This window comes from Bombyx mandarina, chromosome 17 (assembly GCF_030267445.1).
Source record: "Bombyx mandarina strain Sakado chromosome 17, ASM3026744v2".
NCBI lineage: Eukaryota > Metazoa > Arthropoda > Insecta > Lepidoptera > Bombycidae > Bombyx > Bombyx mandarina.
In genome coordinates this window covers 16,348,344-16,367,058 of record NC_143223.1, presented here as the reverse complement: position 1 = coordinate 16,367,058, position 18,715 = coordinate 16,348,344, and the positions used below count along the sequence as shown (strand labels likewise).

General features: G+C 36.9%; 1 protein-coding gene across 1 annotated transcript in view; it reads left to right on the top strand.

Annotated features, from left to right (window-relative positions):
- Ets (transcription factor Ets) overlaps positions 1-17,736 on the top strand; it is a 32,322-nt gene extending 14,586 nt beyond the window's left edge. The window contains exon 2 of the mRNA XM_089734362.1: positions 15,548-17,736. Within this exon, the coding sequence (XP_089590488.1) occupies positions 15,548-15,797 (250 nt within the window). The 3' untranslated portion in view covers positions 15,798-17,736. The remainder of the gene's footprint in view (positions 1-15,547) is intronic.
- Positions 17,737-18,715: the final 979 nt, after the last annotated feature.

Genomic DNA, 18,715 nt, shown 5'->3' with positions numbered 1-18,715 from the left:
GTGGCGGCATTCTTTCATCATTCTCATTCGGCAGATGTCTGTGAACTTCGGTAACCATTTAACACCAGGTGGGCTGTGAGCTCGTCCACCCATCTATGCAATAAAAAAAAGGTGTTGTGGTGTCTTATATAAGGTCCATAGCCGATGTCATCAGTATGCAATAAAATAAGCTAAATAAGTTCAAGTGTCAAAATACTTTCGATTTCAACCATTTGAAAGTTAGGTTTTAGTTAGGATCTCATTTTATTAAGAAACTAATATTATAAATTAATTCTCAACCTACAGAGTTTCACAACGCGGGCTTCCCCGCGTTCGATACGTTGTTGACGTGTCTGTGTGCCGTTTATTGTTAAGGCGAATGTTGGGCTCGATGTCTGTTTTGTCTCTATGCGGTCCATGCCACCCATAATCGAACACAGTGGAAGAACGTCACACGTGGTCGCGATCCTCAGTAGTGAGGGAACGATATAGAAGAAAAGTCCACAACGGCTAGTGTACTCTTAGACCTACCTTTAGTACTCTAGATGTGTCTTTCTCGCCGGATCTTCTCAGTGGGTCGCGTTTCCGATCCGGTGGTAGATTCTGCGAAGCACGGCCTTGCTAGGGTTCGTGTTAGCAACGTCGTCAGGTTTGAGCCCCGTGAGCTCACCTACTAGGTAAGGTTACGCTGGAATAGCCTCTCTAGGCTACCAGCTTAGGTAGGAAAAAAAAAGGCTCAGTGGAGCAATTGATCAAAAAAGAAGGTATTAGTAAATTCTATTAACCAATAATAGTATTGAGTTTACACTACTACACTCTCAGCATTTTACTTTCTACTCGTACAACAAATAATTTATTATTTTGTTTTATTTATTCTAATTATTGTGTTCAATTTATTCAAATATTAAGTGAATAAAATGAGCACAAGTTATACCGTTAAATTATTGATTTTTATTTATAATTTTGAGCAAAACACAAATTACGATTCTATTAGAAGATAAACCTACATTAAATATTTTAACTGAGTATCCTTAAATTTAGCATGCACTTCTCATCCGTCTGTTTACCTTCAGTTGAAGAAAACCTTTGTTCATAAACTCCATGAAACATCACGAAACGGCGCCTTAACGCACACACGCACCTGACAAACAACATTCGCTCGTTTATAAATGCGCGCGAGTTGGCACTCGGTGCGCGATGACGAAGCATGTCCTAGCCAGTTATGCAAATCGGACGCGAAACGAAAAGACTAGTTTGTTAATGACGAGAAGCACTTACGTCACAATATTAAAGATTTCAAGGAAAACATAATTTCGCTGCAACATAAATTACGAATTAAGGTAGAGCTACATTATAATGAGGCACGCATACAAAAATATAGCTGCACTGTTCACACAAGCGAAATTCTTCTTCGATGTATGACGAAAAAGTGAGATAGCTTGATTTTTGTGTATCTGAAAGTTATAATTCGATCCAAAATCATCGGTTTTAAATAAAATTTGAATTTAGATTCGAATTTATGTTGTTGAAGTTTTTGGTTTGACATTTTGACCGAACTGCATCGGGGCGAGTGCTCACAGTCTGCTAAGTTTTGAGGCGTTTTGGTCCTATTTTATATAAAACGTAGCTAATTATTGTGGTCGCGTCTCCACGACGCCTCGACTAATAGTAATTAAACAACTAGTGGCCTTTATAACGCATAGGATCCACTGCATAGATCGATTAGGTCGCGGATCGCGTTTGCTTTTTTTTGCGTCTACTAGAGTGGCTATTGCAACAACTCGCGTCCAATAACATTGTACATACATTATATATCGACAGTCTGACAATCGCCCACGCTTGTCTTTACACGTCTCTCAGTTATCTATACATATAAATAAAATTGGAGTGCCTGTTTGTAATATTGAAATAACCGCTTTTTACTACATGCATAAGAATATATTATATACGGTTCATACACCAAAATAACATTTTTTACAATTTTTGTCTGTCTGTCTGTTTGTTCCGGCTAGTCTCTGAAACGGCTGGACAGATTTTTTTGAACTTTCACTGACAGGTAGCTGACGATATAAGGAGTAACTTAGGCAACTTTTTTAGACTAGTTTTGCCCCGCGGCGTCACCCGCGGTACGACAATAACCGCGGGTAAGATAGCGGGACTCAGCTATTAATAATAAAATTTAATGTTTCCGAAGCGAAGCGAGGGCGGGTCGCTAGTTTCAGAATAAAACATGTTACGAGCTCCTTATGAAGATCTTGGAGTACAAAATGCTTAATGTAGTCCTAGCTTTTTTATTTTGATTGTTTCAAGTCTACCTTGTTCGCAGTCACCGCGCATTCCGACTGGTTGTAGCGTTAAGTTAATTTACTGTATGATAAGGTCAAGGATTCTTTTTTATTTATTTCACATACAATGTAAAAACTTGTTTTTTATTCGCGACTGGTAGACGGGTGACCTCAAACCGTGGTGTCAAGCGGCTGTCGGAGCCAACAAACATGTATACGTCTCAATGTAAGGTTCTGATATATGCAGTCTTTATAGAACAGACGGTTTTTTTCTTATGGAACCAAGTAATTATATTAATTAGGTTTGAGATTAGAACAATAATAGATTTCTTCGAGTGAAATTCGGGCAAATACAAAATAAATCTATACGATATGTATATCGATATGTAAACAAATTAAAATATTTTCTGATGAGATGATTAAACATTTAAATGACTCATAATCATTGTATCGCTGTATTTATAATAAGTATTTAATTAATACGATTTATACAGTTTAAAAAAATTATTTAAACAATGTGAGTTTTCTATTTAATGTAATTCTTTATCGATTTTGTTCTCTTTGACGTTTGTTAGGTAATTATTCATATTCATTAGAAATTTATTGAGCTTCAGACTTGTTACTCTTTGGAACTAAGGTGCTGGTGGGACGTTACAGACCAACCTAAGAGTATCACATCATCGAAATATCGACTGGATCGACTGGCAAACTTTAAATGTACACTTCAATGCAAATGTAGTTGATAAATCGGCATCCAAAATTTCTTTATATAGCCCGTCTGTCATAAGTGAACCTAAAATGTACTTCTAATGAAACATATTTAATTAACACGTTTACTTAATCATTATCACAACTTCTGAAAAGATTTTCAGTCACTAGATGTCCAGCCGTCTATGATAGGGGCTTAGCAAATTCTTGTAGGTTGAGTCCGTGAGCTCACCTAGCCTTCAGGACGTAGCTAGAATAGAATCTTAGGCTACCAGCGAGTAGATAGGAAAAAAAGGCGCTTAGATAATGTCATGTTGTGGAACGTAAATTAAAATTAATAACAGTGTTGTTAGTACAGTGTCTAATATTGCTAAATTTGCTACCGAGCAATTTGTTATTAATAGACTAAAACATAGTTACTATGAGCACTTAGTACATACGGTCTCAAGCTTAATGAACGAACCGCTTTCTTATTGGAACATGTCTCATGTCTTAAGGCGATCCCGTATGTACATCTACAGTCCAACAACTGCCAATATTCTGCTAGCTTATCCGACCATATCGGGGCAACGCAAAGTATAAGACCCTCAAGCACCCGTCACCGTCTTCGAGCGAACTAACCCATAGACACAGCCCGCTGAGTTTCTCGCCGGATCTTCTAAGTGGGTCGCGATTCCGATCCGGTGGTAGTTTCTGCGAAGCACTGCTCTTGCTAGGACTAGTGTCTACTCGTCCTACTCGTCCGGGCGTAGCTAGAATAGCCTCTGAGGCTACCAGCGAATAGCTAGAAGAAAAAAAACTACGCGACCAGTGTAACTGCTGATCTCAAACACAAATAAACAACACGAACATTCAATGAAAGGTGTTTGACCGCTACAAGGATGTTCCTAAACAGCGAATCATCATAAGGTCGTATCTAAACAAACAGCATGAGCGTTTCAATACACAGCTCATGCCGCTTACGACTTTTTCAAATAGGATGGTAATTTATGTAACATACTATCGCTTCAAGGTTTTTAACGATTATATTGGCTGGACGGTTCAAGGTAGTACAGGTAAGATATCTGGATAATATATAGGTCGCTTTTTGAGCAGGCTTTGGCCTGTCTGATGTTGTGTTCAGCGGAGCGCATAGACAACAACGTGATTGCGGTCGCTTACTCTAAAACGTCCATTGGAGTATTCACCATCTATTGAAACCGTATACTAGACGAGATAGTAGATACATCCCATACGGGTCCTGTCCAAACCCGTCCCACCATTATAACTTATAAGAAAATAACGTGTTTCCCTCCCACTAGTGATAAGGCCCCGTGGCCTGAGGCGGTCCCCACCAAAGTAGTATCCAAGCACAGGCTACTAATGTTTCTAACTTAAAGCTACATCTGATTGACAAGATTAGTGGAGGTATGACCACTTCGCAATGCAACAGACAAATGGATGCCAGTAATAAATAAAACCACAAAATAGTATAGTGAATGAAATAGTTTTATTAAAACGATCCATCAATAATTACATTTTAAGGTCTAGATAAAACCTAATAAGTGTAGCATTTTCGCACCAAGATGTAGCGTGTTGACTATCCCGGGTGTGATGTTTGAGTCTTGGTAGGCAGTCATAGCTAAATCTAAATGTTTTTATTTAATTTGACCTTTACAGGCACTTCCCAATCGTCACGAGGCGTTTAGGCCACAAATGACGTCACACGTAAGGAAGTTGCGTACGGGCGAGTTTTGTATAGATACACAATAATCATCCGGTTCTTTATTGACTCAATAACACTGATTCTGAGTTTATAATCTCAAGTAAAAACTGAATATTTATAAGCGTAAAAAAAATATGTGTTTATCTTGATACGTTATGTCATCGTTCTTGAACGTAATGTACTTGTCATATGATGATATGAATCATATTAACACAAATATTATCTACAGCGATAGCACAGAGACTTGTATGAACTACAATTACTGATGTGAGGATTATGGGAACCAATCTATACATATTAAATAAGCGTTAAACTGTAATAGAGCTTAGAGCTATGTCTGTTTGTTGAATATATTCATAAAACTTGTTTGCGTTGTAATGTCGTATCTACGCTTTGCGAATACTCGCGAGTTTATGCATTTGTTTATATGTTTGTAAGTTCAAGCATCGCGCAAATACTGGCACGTTTCTGATGAAGAGTTTTGTGTTTGAGAGTTATGGTTTACTTACATTTGATGATGCACTTTGTTAATCCACCTTGAAGTCGTCGTGGCCTAACAGATAATACGTCCGGTGCATTCATGTTGAGCGATGCACCGGTGTTCGAATCTCAGGCGGGTACCAATTTTTCTAATGAAATACGTACTCAACAAATGTTCACGATTGATTTCCACGGTGAAGGAATAATATTGTGTAATAAAAATGAAACCTGCAAAATTATAATTTGCGTAATTACTGGTGGTAGGACCTCTTATGAGTCCGCGCGGGTGGTTACCACCACCCTGCCTATATCTGCCGTGAAGCAATAATGCGTTTCGGTTTGAAGAGTGGGGCAGCCGTTGTAAGTAACTTGAGACCTTAGAACTTATATCTCAAGGTGGGTGGCGCATTTACGTAGTGGATGTCTATGGGCTCCAGTGACCACTTAACACCAGGTGGGCTGTGAGCTCGTCCATCCATCTAAGCAATAAAAAAAAACCTTACTATCGATTTCAGTTGTCTAGCGGCGAGCTATGGTAAGAGATATTCCTTGATTGTCATAATGTCGGAGGATCTTGGGCCTTTAAATTTTTAAGTAAATTATCCTCAGTGTATGATGATCTTGCAACAGTGTAGTTGAAAGGACTTGCCAAAGTGAGCTCCCATTTAATTATTTATCCGAAAACGAATACAGCGGAATCACAGGAAACACCTAGTATGTACATAGACATATCTTGTAATATCAGTACGAATACTAATTACTAAAACTGGCATTACGCGCCGTTCTCAATAACTGGAAATGTAGATAATATTCTAGTGCGTAGAGCTTATGACCTTTTTATTGAGAAAAAATAATAACTCGTTTATGTGCGCATGTAAACAATTAATTTATCACTAATTTTTATCCGGGACTTCACTTGCGCAACTTTAGAAAAAAAAGATTATAAAACAAAACATATTATATACTCCGGGATTAATTATATAATACTATTTTCTGGATGAATGATACACTGCCCATTTTTGTGCTTCTGAAAACGTGTGTATGCAATTTTTAAAGGCTTTGAAGAATTTAGACGCGAAACCGTAAAATCTAAACAAACAAACAAAATTTGAATTGGACGATTTGTTTACATGAACCCTCACTTGTGACTCTTTAGCCATGCTCAGTACAATTCACGTACTTTCCATTAACTTTAAAGCATCTTAGTCTAGCATTTAGTTCTTAGGACTTATGGAACTATGATTGTTGCTGGGACAGTGATCGAATTTTCTAAGCAATTATGAACCCTAATGCTTATCCACTAATGTAGAATTCCGCTGACTTCTTCAGCGAAGAAATCACGCGATGCTAACCCGCTAGGTGTCCGCGTCAATACGCCGCAGGCCATCCGTCGGTTCTGTATGCTTAATGAAAGTTTTTTAACTTCTCGATCATGTAAAAGCTCGAATTTGTATAGAGTTGGAACAGTGCCCCTAGCGGCAAACGTAGGCAAACGTTCCAACTCCATACATATTTTAGTTAACTTTAACGCGATCGAGAAGTTAAAAAACTTTCACTAAGCACACAGGTAGCCACATAATGTCATGCCAGTAAAATCTGAATCAATAGATGCAAGTACGGGCGCGATAATATTACTTCAGTACATCTATAATAAAAATGTCAACAAAAAAAAAGTAAACAAACCAATCAATTGACAGCTAAATCGTTTTATTACGAAAAACCCGCCTTCCGAGTTGCCGCATGACACACATCGCGTCGCGGTTTCACTACATCAATTAGCGGGCGGCGCGAGAGGGACGCAATGAGGAAAACGTGAAACAAAATAGTAAACCGCGATCTGTATCGTCGCTATCACAAGTGCTGACGAGATTACGGGGTCGATGCTACGTCACAACTATGAATCGGTCCGAACAGACTGATTATAAGATTAAAAAAAGCGTTCATGAGCTCACGACTTCCCCGTGATGTATCCAGTGGCCGCTTAACATTTGGCGGGCTCGTCTGTTAATCCATACATACAAAATTACTCCTAATTAGCCTAGCAAAGCGTGTCGGTTTGTTATTTTTTGAATGTTAAATTATTTAATGAAGTACATAATTAAGTATAACGAGTTATTAAGATGAAAAACCTGTTCCAATCACATTGTTCAAGATACTAGTTTAAAATCTCATTTATTATGTTCATTTTAAATATTACGAGGACATCATAAACTGCTATATAGCACAGAGCACCGCTAATACGATCTGACTCCTGGTACATACCTCCTTATGTCTAATTCTGCAGTGACGTGTTTCGGTCTGAAGGCATACTTTTCTCCCGATTTTTAACCTCAAGTTCAGCTCACGTACCCATCCATATTTTATTATATTGCTTAGATGGGTGGACGAGTTCACAGCCCACCTGGTGTTAAGTGGTTATGGAGCCCATAGACATCTACAACGTAAATGCGCCACTCACCTTGAGATATAAGTTCTAAGGTCTCAGTATAGTTACTACGGCTGCCCCACCCTTCAAACCGAAACGCATTACTGCTTCACGGAAGAAATAGGCGGGGTGGTGGTACTTACCCGTGTGGACTCACAAGAGGTCCTACCACCAGTAAAAAACCATATGCGTGTAAACAACCTTGTACTAATATCTAACTGTGTTAACAAATACAATATGCTGTAAACTAAAATCACTATTAACCGAAATTGAATTATTAAAGCCGGAAATTATATACTAAATCAAGCAATAGAAATACTAGAGTTCGGAATAAAGTAATTATTTGTGTGTTCAAACTACGAGGTCAATTTGTGTGTATTGTATACTAATGGTAGTATAATAATTTAATGGTCTACCATAGTTAGTATAACTAGCTTAATGCACACTTACTAATTGTTTAAGAAAAAAAAATTAAAATATCATTTAAATGTTTGCCCGTTAAAGGAATTGCTACAGTAGATCCTCAAACCAGACTCGCATGATCTTAAGCCATCCGGCTACTGTCCACTATGTGAATGTCACCTGCATTATGAGATGAAGTAATTGCTAAACATCAAGCTGACTATGAAGCAATAAAATAATAACATTCTATATTAAGAGGTATAATTTTGGTCACGTGATAGACCAACATAGCTGTGTGCTTAGTGGGAGTATTTTAACGTTCTCGATAGCGTAAAAGTTAGCTAAAATTTGTATGCAGTTGGAACAGCGCCCCTGGCGGCAAACGTAGGCAAACGTTCCAACTCCATACAAAGCACACAGCTCTGTGGTGACGTCACTGTGTAACGGCTTCTCAGATTCTTGGAAGCGAATTGGCACACGGTTGAATCAAATCTAGCAGTGTCTAGTGTTTATAGTTTTTTTATTGAAAGTGGTGCAGGTGTGTATCGACGCGGGCTCTACTACTCATGGTTTGCAGTCTAGTTTGTTGGCCCTGGGTTTTTCTATCGCTTTTTAGTTTGAAGGGCAAGGTAATTTCTGCTTCTATTTAATTCAGGGCTGAGGTGTCAGTCTGGGCTTTGGTAGTTACTGTACGTAGACCGTGGCACATCAGTACACACATATCAACGTGTCCCCGCATCATTATTTACATTTTGTTGAATGAGTTATTACCTGAAACTTGTGATAGTGCGTATATAGAGATCGTTACTCCCGCGTACTATGAAGGTGAAATCCCCAGTCGGTGTTTCCCCAGGCGTTATGTTATGACGTGTCCTCCTTCAATCCGAGGTATGAATACTAGACACAGCATCAACGGACTATGAATGAATTTAAATTACTAATTGAAAAGTATCGTTTGTAAACTGAATATTATTAATCGATTTAAATTAAAAAATCTTATTAATTAAATAAAGGCAATTTATATCGCACTTGAAACGTTTTTAATAGAAAGATGTTTAATATGAATAGTTAAGTAATGGTGATTCATCATTTTATTGCACTGTAAGAAAGTCTGAACCGCAGACTGTACAACCTTACAACGAAATAACTATTGTTTTATAATGCACAAAAAACCGGAGAGTGCAGACACTTCAGTCGGCTTATTACCTAATGTTCGAACTAGGAGATATCGTTTTGGAAAATAACGTCCAACATATTTCATCTAAAAAAGTAAATGATGTTAAAATTTGCAAATTTTCCACTCGAATATCTATTAAACTGTATTTTTAAGGATTTTTATTTTTGATTCTTTTTAATTTGAATAGACGAATCTGTTATTTCACGAAATAACTGATTTTCGAAACGACTCGCCGCTACACACGCGTTTTTCTTAGAACTAGTTTTTAGTACTGATTTCCAAGAATCTTGTTTTGTTATTTTGCAGTTCTTTTTTCTGCAATAATACGAATCTAGTTCTATCTATAATGGTTATAGGTGCGGAGTATACCATGTGGCCGTATCGCCACCTTACCCGTTTTTTGTTTCAAAGAAATAGTGCACTTGTTTTAAGGCCACTAAAACTGTTATTACAATGCAATTGAAACTATGACATGTCGCATCGGGAAGATTTTCATGACTTTTTGGCGGGAACGCGAGGAGTGAACTTGTGTGATTTGTTTTAATTTGTCTATTTAGTATTTCTTCAGGTTTAAATATGTAATAACGGTGGTTTATTAACTGTTTAATATCTGTGAAAATGCACAAATGTGGGAAAATGAAACAAAGCCGCTGGACGTAGCTTCTCGGGATCCTCCAAAAAGCCCATTGAAAAAGTCTCGGTAGTAAATAACCACCATTTTACTGAGATATTTCATCCCATATCATCTCATCTCATTTCATTTCATTTCACTCCATATAATCATTTTTCATAAAAATGAAAATAAGACTTGACCTAAAGGTCTTAGTTACCAGGTCATAAAATCCCTTAAAAAAAGGAGATTTTCATATCACAACTGCTGCTTCTGTCCATAAAGACAAGACCTAATTATCCATTTAGACCTACACTATTTTGACATGAGTATTTCTAACATCATCATATCAATTTCGACAATTTTCTGCTCCGATAAACTATAATAAAAAATATACAGAGCAAATATCATGTTATTTTTAAAAGTTTTTCGAACTTAATTAAAACTTTAGCGCGATTAAATGAACTTTTATCAGTAGGGTCAAAGCACACTCGTTGTTTTAATGATAGCTTATCAACACGCGCGGGGACCATTGGTTTGTTAACTAATTAATAATAGGGTAGTAGTCGTTGTTATAGTGTGATCGGGAGTGCTTCTTCTAACGAGGTAGCTGGCGGTCTCCATGTGGCTAACCACTACAAAAATAATACGTATCCCTTCCAACAGCCTAGCTCCTTCTTGAGACGCATCAATTTTCCAAGTAAGCGTATTCCAGAGGCGATGTAGATTGTAGATGTCTATGGGCTCCAGTAAACACTTAACACCAGGTGGGCTGTAAGCTCGTTCATCCAACTAAGCAATAAAAAAAAAACTGTTTCGGAGTTATACTCTTCGATCGTTTTTACACATCCCAATTTCCATTATCCGTTTGGCATCCACGAGATCCTAATTCAAGTCCTCTTCACGAACGAATACTACATTTCCTTCATAATTTGCCGCAATAAGATAATAATTGTCATAATTTCACTGAGCCGTCTGTTTTTTTTTTTGATTCGCGTCACGTAATTCCTGTCCATCCTTGGCCTCACTGATGCAGCTGATACACGACAAGGCCCTGACCTCGCCTCTACGCATCAAGCATCCAAAATCACATTTTATTCTTCAAGCCTAAAACGCAAGGTTAATGTTATAGTTTATTGCATTGTACTTAAAGTGCTTACGGCGTAGTGTGCCCCGACCCGACGGATCTCAGGTTCGAGCCATTAACTAATCTCAAGCCAAAAAGACAGTAAAGTCGTCGTGGCCTAAAGGATAAGACGTCCGGTGCATTCGTGTTGAGCGATGCACCGGTGTTCGAATGCCAGGCGGATACCAAATTTTCTAATGAAATACGTACCCAACAAACGTTCACGATTGGCTTCCACGGTGACATAGTGTAATAAAAATCAAACCCGCAAAAATTATAATTTGCGTAATTACTGATGGTAGGACCTCTTGTGAGTCCGCACGGGTAGGTACCACCACCCTGCCTATTTCTGCCGTGAAGCTGTAATGCGTTACGGCTTGAAGGGTGGGGCAGCCTTTGTAACTACTTGAAACCATAGAACTTATATCTCAAGGTGGGTGGCGCATTTAAGTTATAGATGTCTATGGGCTCCAGTAACCACTTAGCACCCGGTGGGCTGTGAGCTCGTCCACCCATCTAAGAAATAAAAAAAAGAAGTTCTAACATGAAAAAGAAACAATATTCATTTGCTAAACACAAATATCTGAATTTACCGTCAGTTCATATTATAATGAGAATACTGAAATCGTTACCGAAAGGTCAATAACTCTGTTGTCAGCTGATTTCAGATGTGTTGCATTGCGTGCTATCTAAAAAATATATTGACCAGTCATGTTTCTTGGGATAGCCGCTGGATCGTCGATTCGATGCGGTCTATCTTGAATATTTTATTAATGCAAGCGAATTTAAACCATATCAGAGGCCAGTGCCTGTAAGTCTAACAAGACCATTGACGTCAGGAGTATTGTAACGGTTATTCATTTTATTTTTGCGGTTAACACAAATATTTTTAATTGATTCACTACCCAGAACGTGTTATAGAAATACTATTGTTTTATGATTAATTCTTGGGTTTTTTCATTAGTAATTTTTACCGTCATTGGCGTACGTGCCGGTAATGGTCTAACATCTCGTCGAACCCATCGCTTGCGACGAAGGGCTCGACGAGCGAATTAACCCATAGACACAGCCCACTGAGTTTTTCGCCGGATCTTCTCAGTGGGTCGCGTTTCCGATCCGGTGGTAGATATTTCGAAGCACTGCTCTTGCTAGGGTCAGTGTTAGCATCACTCCGGTTTGAGCCCCGTGAGCTCACCTACACACGTTAGGGTGAAGCTAAAATAGCCTCTAAAGGCTATCAGTATAGGTAGGGAAAAAAAAGGTCTAACATAGTCAAAAATACTTAATATCAAATAATTATGTTACAATTTATATTTGAATTAATTTGCTAACACTCAAAATAACAATCCGATGAGATCCTACTTTCTTTTCCATTGATATAAAACAAAAATTTTAAATTAAGATTGTTCTTAGAACAAAACTAGAACATTCTAATGTAAATTTTAGTTACATCAATAAAAATTGTCTTTCTGTACGTATCAATAAAGATGATAATTGATTGTACCGAGTCAGTCAATATTGCATATTTCGAACTTGAACAAATATGATTTATTCCGTGTTACAGAAACTTGACCATTAAATTATACAACTTATAGATGACAGTCGTCTGCTTAAAAACAAATGTAAATTTAATTTAGGTTTTTTTTATTTATATGTAGTAAGAAATAAAAGCAATGAAAGTGTTCTTTATTCCAAGAGTATAAAGTTCAATATACCTTTTAGAAGAAAATTTTAAAAACACTGAAGAGCGCTCTTAGTTTTAAAAGCAATTCTTGGGTCTTAATTAAAAGTACGATTTTATTTAGTTTTTCACCATGACTAGCAGCCTGAACCTTGAATGTCCTGATAATGAAAGGTCGCAAGTAAGGCCTCCAGCGATGATTGTTCAATATAAAACGCTTCTGCAATGGCCGATCGCGTGCTACGATGTTTTGCATCACCATATTTAATTGTTTTGGGGTTCCGCTGTACCTAATTATGTAAAATAATTGAAAAATTATTTTAAATTTGAACAGTTCAACAAATCTAACGAGAGGTTTTGGTTCTGGATTTTAATTAGCAGCACGTAATCACCTCTGAGTCGCTGTGAATGTATGTATCCCTCTAGGCGTGCAGTTTTTATTAGTCTATAAAAAATTGCCTTAATTTTTTTTTTTATTGCCTTTGTAGGCAGACGGGCATACGGCCCACCTGATGGTGAGTGGTTACCGTCGCCCATGGACTTCAGCAATGCCAGGGGCAGAGCCAAGCCGCTGCCTACCAAACCTGAAAAAACCTTCCTTTTATGAAGTCTGTTATAAAGCATGCATCTCTCTAAAATTCTATTATTTGGTTATTAAGTGTAGAAATCATAGTTAATGTGTCCCGATTGTCTCCACGGGACACATTACGTGTAGATACGTAAAAATTCAAAAAAACCTTTATATTTTTAACGAATGTCTTCTGACTGAGGAGTATTACAGTACAAAGCTTAATTTGAAAGCAGTTTGACAGCTGCCAATTATGTCCTTGTCACTAAAACGTCAATAAAGTTAAAATGTTCGTATTTAATGAAAGTCACATGAAAATATATTCGGAACCCATAGTATCGATATGAACTAGGTCTTATCTTGAATCACGGAGATTTGATCACTTAATTACAGACACGAATAGATTAGCACGACCTTAGATATTATCTGAAATTCTTCCGAATGCGAGTAATATTATAGATCTTATTAAGATGACGACTTCCTAGACCTTATGCTCCCAGCCTTGTGCCATCGTTATATTCCCCTTCTATACGATGAAGGTATGACGTAGTAAAAATTTGACATCCGCAAAGTGAATTAACTTTAGTAACCAAAGGATCACGTGCTCGTCCACTTGCCCATGCAATAAATAAATAAAGCTTCACATCAAAATCCTTTTAACACAGTAACATTTGTTGTTTGAATCTAATACGCTTATCCACGCTACAATTACTGTAATACTTGTAAGATGTGCCTCTTAAAAATATTTAGACAAAGCAAAGCAAAGCAGTCTGGTGGTAGGACCTCTTGTGAGTCCGCACGGGTAGGTACCACCACCCGGCCTATTTCTGCTGTGAAGCAGTAATGCATTTCGGTTTGAAGGTTGGGGCAAAAGTTGTAATTATACTGAGACCTTAGAACTCATATATCAAGGTGGGTGGCGGCATTTACGTTGGTCTCCGGTAACCACTTAACACCAGGTGGGTTGTGAGCTCGTCCACCTATCTAGCAATAACAAAAACCCACACCACAATTACTCAAAGCCTTGAAAGATGTGCCTCTTAAAATTATTAAGGCAAGAGGCAAAGCAGTCTTCGAGCGGGTCGTAGCTACGTCACGCCTTGCTGAAAAACAAAGCGGCGTAATACCGATCAAAGAGTTACCATCATTAGCTAACGCGAATGTTGCGTAAGAAACGAGCAGTCCTCTTAGCGACGTGCCTGCCACCGCCTGCAGTAATGACGAGGTTATCCTTGACTCCGTATCACAATTATCTGGACACTTTGCATGAGAACTTGACATGCTCTACGGCTTTATACAGGGCGGTACTAAATAATAATCAAGCTAGCAATGATATTATCAATGTAGTCATTATCCGTTTTTGGAGGGTAGCCAACGAAAATTATCCCTCCACACGAGGCGTCTACGGGCTTTGGTAAGCTCACGAACTCTTGGCGGGTTTCGTCATCAATCTAAAAATAAGGATTTTGCTGTTGTTTTCACCAAAACTATTATAGAATCAGGTTTTGAACTGCAAAAATGATTCCCTCACGTTCCCTATTGATACTCAAGAGAATTTTTGAGTGGTTTTTAATACAAGTCTGCATGCATTGCCGTGCTGAACACAGTTTTCCTGCGACTCGGGCAGAAAGAAACACACTGTACTCACAGATCTATGTAGGAATTCATTTAATTACATTTGATTTGTTGTATGTGAACATTACATATAAATACATTCAACTTGACTTTATTTTTATTGTGCACCACTCGATTTATTGTTTACAATTCGAAACAGCAAAAAATACATATACACACATGGGTTTGTTTAATATTTATTTTCGTACGTTTCCATGAGTTTGGGCGTAGATAAATTACCCTATTGCCCTACATACAATTAACATATTTGATCGTATTTTACTTTCGGTGGGCGATCAAAAAACAAACAACCAAACATGCTTTTCTCTTGTTTTTTTTATAACCATTACGACCATTGTCAGGAGTATTAGGATTAGAATTTATAATAACATTGTCAGCTTTTTTTTTTGTCCTACCTAAGCTGATAGCCTTGAGAGGCTATTTTAGCGTACCCTTAACTAGTAGGTGAGCTCACAGTGCTCAAACCTGACGACGTTGCTAACACGAACCGTAGCAAGAGCCGTGCTTCGCAGAATCTACCACCGGATCGTTATTGCGACCCACTGAAAAGATCCAGCGAGAAACTCAGTGGGCTATGTCTGTGGGTTAATTTACTCGTCGAGCCCTTCGTCACAAGCGACGGGTTCGACGAGAACGATGACCGGTGCTTGAGGTACCTAAAATCACCGTTAGTGGATCGGGAGGATCCGAAATGACGTGTATTGTCAGCGGTAGGACATTAAGTAATATGCCAATTTTGACAATTTTTTTTCTGTTTCATCCTCAGATTCGTGAAACCGGACGAAGTCGCAAAACTATGGGGCAAGATGAAACAAAATGACAACATGACCTTCGAGAAGTTCAGCCGAGCGATGCGGTACCACTACCGGCAGTCCGTGCTGGTCTCCGTCCCGACAGCGAGACTGGTCTACCAGTTCGGACCGAAGGGCCCCGACATAAAGACGGACAATCCAAACTTCATCAAAGTGAAATCAGAAAATGAACAAGAAAACTATAACTGCGTTTTGAATTGTTAAAGATATTTTAGGGAGGTGTTGAGCAACATCGATGTTGTTTATCGATAAAATAAAAGTACAAATTTTATCGAATTTCAAACGCTAGGTATTTAATTAAATATGGTCAGCGCGCATTCGTTGATATTGATATTTTGGTACTCCCGTTTATTGCTGCACCAGTTTCGGTTTGAATCCTCGAAAACTGTTACTCTCCAATTAAGATTTCGACTTATTATCTCAAGACGTGCCGCTGTATTCAAACAGTGGCGTCCGATACAATGCTGCGCACGTAAACGGGGATACTAATGTTAAAGATTCGATGTCACTGATGCGCGTTCGTTTTATCCAAGCCTCATGAGGTGATGCTTGGAGTTTGTCGTTGATAGTTAAACTGATGATCGTCTTAAATTAATTGAATGTGAGTAACACATATATAGGTTAAATAAAATTGTGCAAATTAGCTCATTTCTACCTATTATTTCGCATTCCTCATTTGACAGAATTGTATCGCTTAGTTTACAGATGTCCGTCCACACGAATGTTTTGTAAAGGTATAATACATGTATTTTTAAATGAATTTTATAAATGTGACACTCGGTCCGCTCATCATGCATTGCTCCACGGAATACAAGTCCCAAAAATATGCTACAATTTTAATTGTAACTTAAAGTTTCTGTTCTGCTGATGGGTCGTAAGTCTCGTCTGCTCTACCGTCCTTTTAAGTATTAACTAACATTTTAAGTGAATCTTTCCATGACAAAAAAGAGACAAATTTAAAAGTATTTTCGAGGAATATTCTTATAAAATCGAATAAATTTAAAAGATAATTAATAAAATATTATTATCTTAAATTCCATTGAAAACTTGAGATGCTTTTTGACAGCACAATTTGACATTTATTAGTAAAACGACTCAAACTAAGGGTTATACTGAATTGTCAAAGTTTGATTATAAATATATAGAGATGTCCTGATGGTTTTTAAATTGCTTAGAATGTAGAAATGAGCACATAGATAGGTGTTTTTCTCTGAAATGTTGTTGGAATCGGTGGTCAACGAATCGTGACGTGGCATATTTATGATATTATTATTGTTGATAATAAATAAGTCTAGTATACAAGTATACTGCCATCAACTATCTGCCTTCCGTACAACTGTTCTTGTCAATTCTTTAGTCGTCTCAATGAGATCATTTGAATTATTTTGTATACCTCTCTATGGCGTATAATCGATAAGTAAATTATACAACGTACATATTACTCAAAAACAAAAACCAAACTTGAGTTATTACTAAATTACGTTAACACGAACAAAATAATATTAGGAGTACGAGGAATAATCCTTTCGGACTTACATGTACATCATATTTTACAAAACTCTATTAACTATACGTATTATATTATAGTCTAAAAAGGACGAGTCGAATTTGACGTCAGCGAATTTTGTATGTAAATAGTATACTAAAATACATACGCTCAATTGGATATTCACAAAAAAAGACCACGTAACCGCTGTCTCTATAAAAACGTAAACTTTTTATAATTTAAAATAAATATAATTTAAAATATGTCAGGATTCACAGATTTTTATAATGAAACAAATACTTAACTGTGAGTTTTTGCTAATTTGTCACACCGAAAATGTATAAATAAATATGTACTTATATTAATTAAGTCCAAATACGTAAAGCTTGTGTCAAATCTTTGACGTTTGTTCTGTCAAATGTGCCACGTTCGGTCGTCTGTAGTGTAATATTAATATAAGCTCACTGTTTGATCTTATAGAAGAAACAAAGGTTGTAAAATGTGTGTGTTATATTGTTGGTGAAACATACGGTACGTCTGGCTTGACCTGTCAATTATGAAAGCTGTCAAAGGTGACATGTCCATAGAGATTGTTTTTTTTTTCTAATATATTTATCGACGTTAGCGTCAATACAAGGTTGTTCAAGAGAAACGAATTTTCTGACTTAGTAACGTAATTAATTATAGTACATAATTAAATTTAACATTAAACTAAAAATATCTTTTTTAATTCTTGTTGTTACCGTAAATAGTTTAGTCTGTGGTAGTTCGAAAACATTCCAATTTTTTTTCTTATTTATGATTTATTATTAGGATCACACATAGGTTAAGTTTTTTAAAAGCGGTTGCCATAAACTCGTATTATGATTAAATGTACTTAAATAGTTCATATTTAGGTTAATTAAATGAACATTAAAGGAACATCACATTATTTTCGTCAATCTCAGTGATAGGATGAATATATTATTATGTTTTAGTTTGTTAGTTTAAATAAGTGATGTTGGCGCTTTACGTGCAATAAAAAAGATCTGTTGGCCAAAGAGTAGTTTCGGAAAACTAAAAAAAACTTGTATATTTTAAGAGAAAAAAGTTGTCATTTTTTTAATCGCTCGAAATCCAAGCGGTTGCTGTGATGTAAGATATAGGTACTTAATGAATTATTTTGAAAAAAAAAAACATATTTTTTGTTAGTGAAAACAATAAAGATAAACATTTTTTTCATTAAAGATATTTATGTAAATAGTTTAGTTTTCATATTATTATTATATTGATAAATAATTTCGTGACGAAAAATAAAAAATATTGTTATGTAATTGTTTTTTTATATTCTTTGCTTTTTAATCCTTTAATTATATCAGAAAGTATTATATCGAATTACAACCTAATACTTCTTAAAAAAAGATGGAACACCTAAAAAAAAATTGAAATTATGTACAGCCTATTGGGCATTCTGGATTTTCTTTGATATGATTTTGTTGCCTGAGTATATCAAAGGAAGTTTGAAAGTAGCCCCGATAAATAGCAAATTAAAGAGCGGACGGTTAGCGTGATATCGACATGTGATACGTAGAGAGAAGATGTATGAGTCTAGGAGATGTATGGAAATGGTAGTGCAAGGTAGAGGGGGAAGAGGTCG